The sequence below is a fragment of the Rhipicephalus sanguineus genome, chromosome 4 (genome assembly GCF_013339695.2).
Source record: "Rhipicephalus sanguineus isolate Rsan-2018 chromosome 4, BIME_Rsan_1.4, whole genome shotgun sequence".
Lineage (NCBI taxonomy): Eukaryota > Metazoa > Arthropoda > Arachnida > Ixodida > Ixodidae > Rhipicephalus > Rhipicephalus sanguineus.
In genome coordinates, this window is record NC_051179.1 from 20,710,348 (window position 1) to 20,714,688 (window position 4,341).

The window sequence follows — 4,341 nt, forward strand, 5'->3', positions numbered from 1 at the left end:
AAGACACAACACTTTCGCTTTTATTTCTTTTCCGCGGGTATCTCGGAGGCCAAGAAGCCGTGGACATCCTTCTTCCGTGATGTGTGGCCCTGTGTCATGCACGTCTCTCGTTGAGGTGGTCGGCGAGTAGAGGCACCATATCGTGACTTGCGTGCAGGCGCCGTTTGGTCCAGAGCGAGCGTTTATACATCGGCGGCGACAACCTCGGCGGCATCAACATTCACGTCGGCGGCGTCAGCGGCATCGGCAGCAGCGGATTCCACATCGGCGTTGACGGCTTCGTCGTCGGCGGCGTCATCGTCAGCAAAAGCTGCGGAAAAAGAACAGAAAGAGAGAAAATGTAATCCTGACGGATTTCAGAAGGAATGTACATCAAAAGTGGCAGTGTTCCTTTCAAACAGCCTGAGCAATGGTGTACTAGAATATTATTCTAGTACACTATAGTGACTATTCTAGTAGGACTCTCGGAGTATGTAGCTGCTATAGTGTACTAGAATATTATTATAGTACACTATAGCAGCCACATACTCCGAAAGTCTACCTTTTTCATGATGTCACGGCGCATGCGCCCTTCTCCTAGCGGAAAAGTCGCGAAGCGTCTTACAATCTCGGAGGCTTTTGTTCTGGCCCTACCGGTTGTCCCGGCCCCTACCAAAACTGTCCTGAAATGGCAGAGGGCAGCGCAGGAAAATGTAAAAGGTGGATTATAGGTCGTTTCCAAAAATTAGCGACGTCGTCTTAACATTCTCAGACATCCGGCCGTCTGCTTCAAGAATCAGATAGCAGCGTCGCCATGTTTTTTTTTTTTTCATATCAAGTATTTTTGAGGGAGTGTCTTCTTGAAGTTCAGTAGGATGTCCCTAATGTAAATGTATCGGGGCTTTTTCAGCTTCGCTGGATGTCGACCGTATTCATTTTTTCCTGTCATGTTCGGCCATCTCTTCAAGCCTAATAAGGTCGCTGTAACGGGAAGCCGAACTAAAGGTCTTGAGTAGTTTTATCTATCACCTTCGTGACTGTATGTACATCGCAGAGAAAACAAGACGGACATGGAATGTCCTTCCGTTCGTCTTGTCTTCCTTTGGCTCCTGATTCATGTGTAGTAATGAACCAACGACAACTTCAAACATCGCTCAAACATCGCTCATCATCCCGAGTTTGCTTTTTTAGGATGGCATATGATTGAGCGTTCTTTATATTCAAGAGCATTTTGATTGTATGTAATCGTTTCTTGGTGTTATTCGTTGAATGATATTCTAGATAATAACGCTGATTAGTGACGACGTATATACATTTATTCCATGCGTATATAAGAACGTGTTTTCTCAAATACAAGTTTTCTGTTGCTAGTAAGTGCTCATTCCTGTGTTCAATATAATTCAATTTCAATTCAATTCTTTTATTATTCACATGAAGATAGGTACAACCGCCAGCACGCTTAACAAGAACGCTGCGCAGCGTAACCTGAAACGCTTTCATTGACGCCAGCGCCGAGCAGCTTTGGGTTCTGTTGCCGAAATGTTACCAATACATGCCGACATACTACCCAAGCATGCCGACATATGATCTCCGCAACAGCGCTGCGGAGCGTTCGTGTTAAGCGTGCTGACGGCTGTACATCACTTATGTTATAAAGGCAGGGCCCCGTAGCTCCCATAACAGCTGTGAAGGGGACCGCCATGTCATATTCTCTCGTACAAACTAGAGCGCTAGAAAACAGAGCGTAACGGCAGGAATATAGGACATTCTCATCAGACAAGTGACGCGAGTATATAAGGGCGTAGGTTAGGTTTGTGACAGCTAGATAAATGACTGTGCTTCTGTTAGGTCTGTGGGTAGTTTGTTTCAAAGATGTGATGCGGTATGAGCGAATGTAAATGATACATAAATAGTGCGACATTTCGGAATGGTTATGAAAGTTTTTGACGTCACTGATCGTATCGGGTATGGAGTATTTTGGTAAACAATTTTTACCGAAGGACACATGTGTATAATACTGCGCATGATTTTGTATAGCAAAACAAGAACGTGGTAATCAATGCAGCGTTCTAGTGTCATGACGCTTTTGTAATCATGAGGGTTGCTAATATAGTTAGTTTAGCTAAGGACCGGTGTCATAGCTGTTTTGGCTTACCGGGGTCGCACTTGGCCTCCTCCGGGGTCGCGCATCTGTTGTCGGCCGAGCTGAAGTGCTGGCCGGGCGGGCAGGAGAACTTGGAGCTGAACGTGCCCGAGCACACGGAGTACTTGGTGCAGTCATTCGGGTCGGCAACCAGCGCGGCAGCACCCGGGGCGGCCACCACTCCCGCGCAGTCCTCGCTGGGTGGAGGTGGCGCCAAGAACTGCGAGAAGTCTGGGCCGCCGGCCGCCGGTCCCTTAGTGGCCTTCGGCTTTCCCTGGACCACCGGTAGGACTACGGACATGACGACCACGCCGACGACCACGACAACTCCCACGACCTTTGAGTTGACCATCTTGCTTCTCGTCGATTTGGCTGCGAGTACCTGCGTTCACGGCATGCAACTGTTTAGAAACTAGACAATTTATTTACAGGAAGGCCAAGAGGTCGACCTGAACCCGCTAGTCTGTCACTTTTTATACTAAGGAAAAATAACAAAAAATTAGCCATTTCCACGCCGTGAGAACCGTCCGACAGCGAAACTGTTAGCGCGCGAGTGCTTGTGTGGGTATACTAAGACAGCTTAGTCTTATTAGGAGCATCAACATTATTATAATCATAATCATTTCGTTTAACGCATGTATGCTTGGAATTCACATAATACGAGTTTCCGTAATAGAATTAACCATTCCTCTAAACTAATCTGATACAAATAACGACAACCTATAAGTTTGTGTTTTATATTGTCGTGGAAGCTTCGTGCGCCCTTGCGCCCTGCATTTCAACGAAGTCGGCCTGTGTAGAGCCTGCCCAGCGGACAGCGCTTGGTCCTTCTCTGTCATGTTGTCCTGTGGTTCGCGATGTTTCTCGTTTTCTATGGACATGCACCAACCGGCCCAAATAAGCACTCTACTGCGCAGCTGGTTGCGGAATGCTAGCTTCTACAAAATCATCTGTTGGGCGCTGGGCGATCACCGACAGTACTTGGCGATGTTGCCAATATTAGTTGGGTGTCTCCAATGTTCATGAGCGTTCCTAGCGATTACTAGCCAGTATTAAGTCTATTCAGTACTAACTATAGGCAGCCGTGAGAGAACACAGTCACTGTTACGGTTATACAGCTTTAGGTTATATTTTTCTCGACTAAACTTGGGATGTGCTTTAGAGCACGCCCTAAATACTCGCGAGTTCCAACCCATTAATTCAACGAAGTACAAAAAATATGCTGCAACTGGGGCCGCTTTGTAAGTTCTTTATGCCGATACGTTTCAGAGACTTGAAACAAAAGTAGGGCTTATATGTATACGATAAGTATTCGTTATGTTCATATCTAATGTCATGCCGTGCTTCGAGTTTCATTTTATAAAGCTGGACTACAGAACTGACGCAAAAGGACTAGAAGCTTCTTTGCTCAAAAAGCATACTAGCTCTGGGACCACACCGCGATAATTTTTGTGAAAGCGAATTCTTAACGCGGCAGTAATCGCGAATGAGCGCTTGATTAAATGTTGTCCGTGACTACGCCGAAAGAAAGCTGTCAATTTGCAATGTATAATAATAATTGTTAGGATTTTGCATCTCAAAACGACGATATGATTATGAGCGACGCCGTAGTGGAGGGCACTGCAAATTTCGACCACCTGGGGTTCTTTAACGTGCACCTGTAGATCTAAGCACACGGGCCTCTAGAATTTCGCCTCCACCGAAATGCGGCCGCCGCGTCCGGCAATTTGCAATGAGAAAGCCTTTCATGCGTCGATCTTCTACATTCAAACACATTCGCAAAGAAACCACCGGCGAAGCTTACCTCAAACCAGTCTCCTGCGCACGTCGACGGATGAGCTACCTCGGTGACTCGAAAGGGTGGTACCAACTGCTTATAAAGCAGAGGTTGCGTAATGTGACGAAAAAAGAGATTGTCCTTATCGTACCTATGCTAATTGCCCTAAGATACAAGATCTACAAAGCCAAGGTCCGCCAACTAAATCTCCACGTCAACTTTATGACCGGACCTGCGCATTGCAACCAGACCTCGCTTCGAGCCCAGACTTGATCTCATGGGAAGGGAGAAAAAAAAAAACGATGTGAAAATATGAGCTTTATTTCGCGTAATGTTATCTAATCTGCCATATAGCTGAGTCCAGCCTTCTTCAATGACGTTTTGCAATTTTATCGTCCTGCCTACGTTGTGTGATCCTCGTCGTCCTTTTTGGGCAGCGTTT

At 46.3% G+C, this 4,341-nt stretch overlaps 1 protein-coding gene across 1 annotated transcript; it reads right to left on the reverse strand.

Annotated features, from left to right (window-relative positions):
* LOC119389568 (uncharacterized) lies at window positions 1-4,036 on the reverse strand. Its single transcript, XM_037656885.2, has 3 exons — window positions 3,927-4,036; window positions 2,135-2,504; window positions 1-310 (listed from the first exon to the last, which is right to left on the reverse strand). Exons 2-3 carry the CDS (start codon window positions 2,472-2,474, stop codon window positions 183-185), a joined length of 468 nt encoding a protein of 155 aa, XP_037512813.1. The 5' UTR covers window positions 2,475-2,504; window positions 3,927-4,036; the 3' UTR covers window positions 1-182.
* Window positions 4,037-4,341: the final 305 nt, after the last annotated feature.

Coding starts and splice junctions, on each gene's coding strand:
- LOC119389568 (XM_037656885.2), bottom strand. CDS start 2,474: ATGGTCAACTCAAAGGTCGTGGGAGTTGTCGTGGTCGTCGGCGTGGTC. Junction 311..2,134: donor GGAGGCCAAGTGCGACCCCG/GTAAGCCAAAAC, acceptor CTTTTTCCGCAG/CTTTTGCTGACGATGACGCC.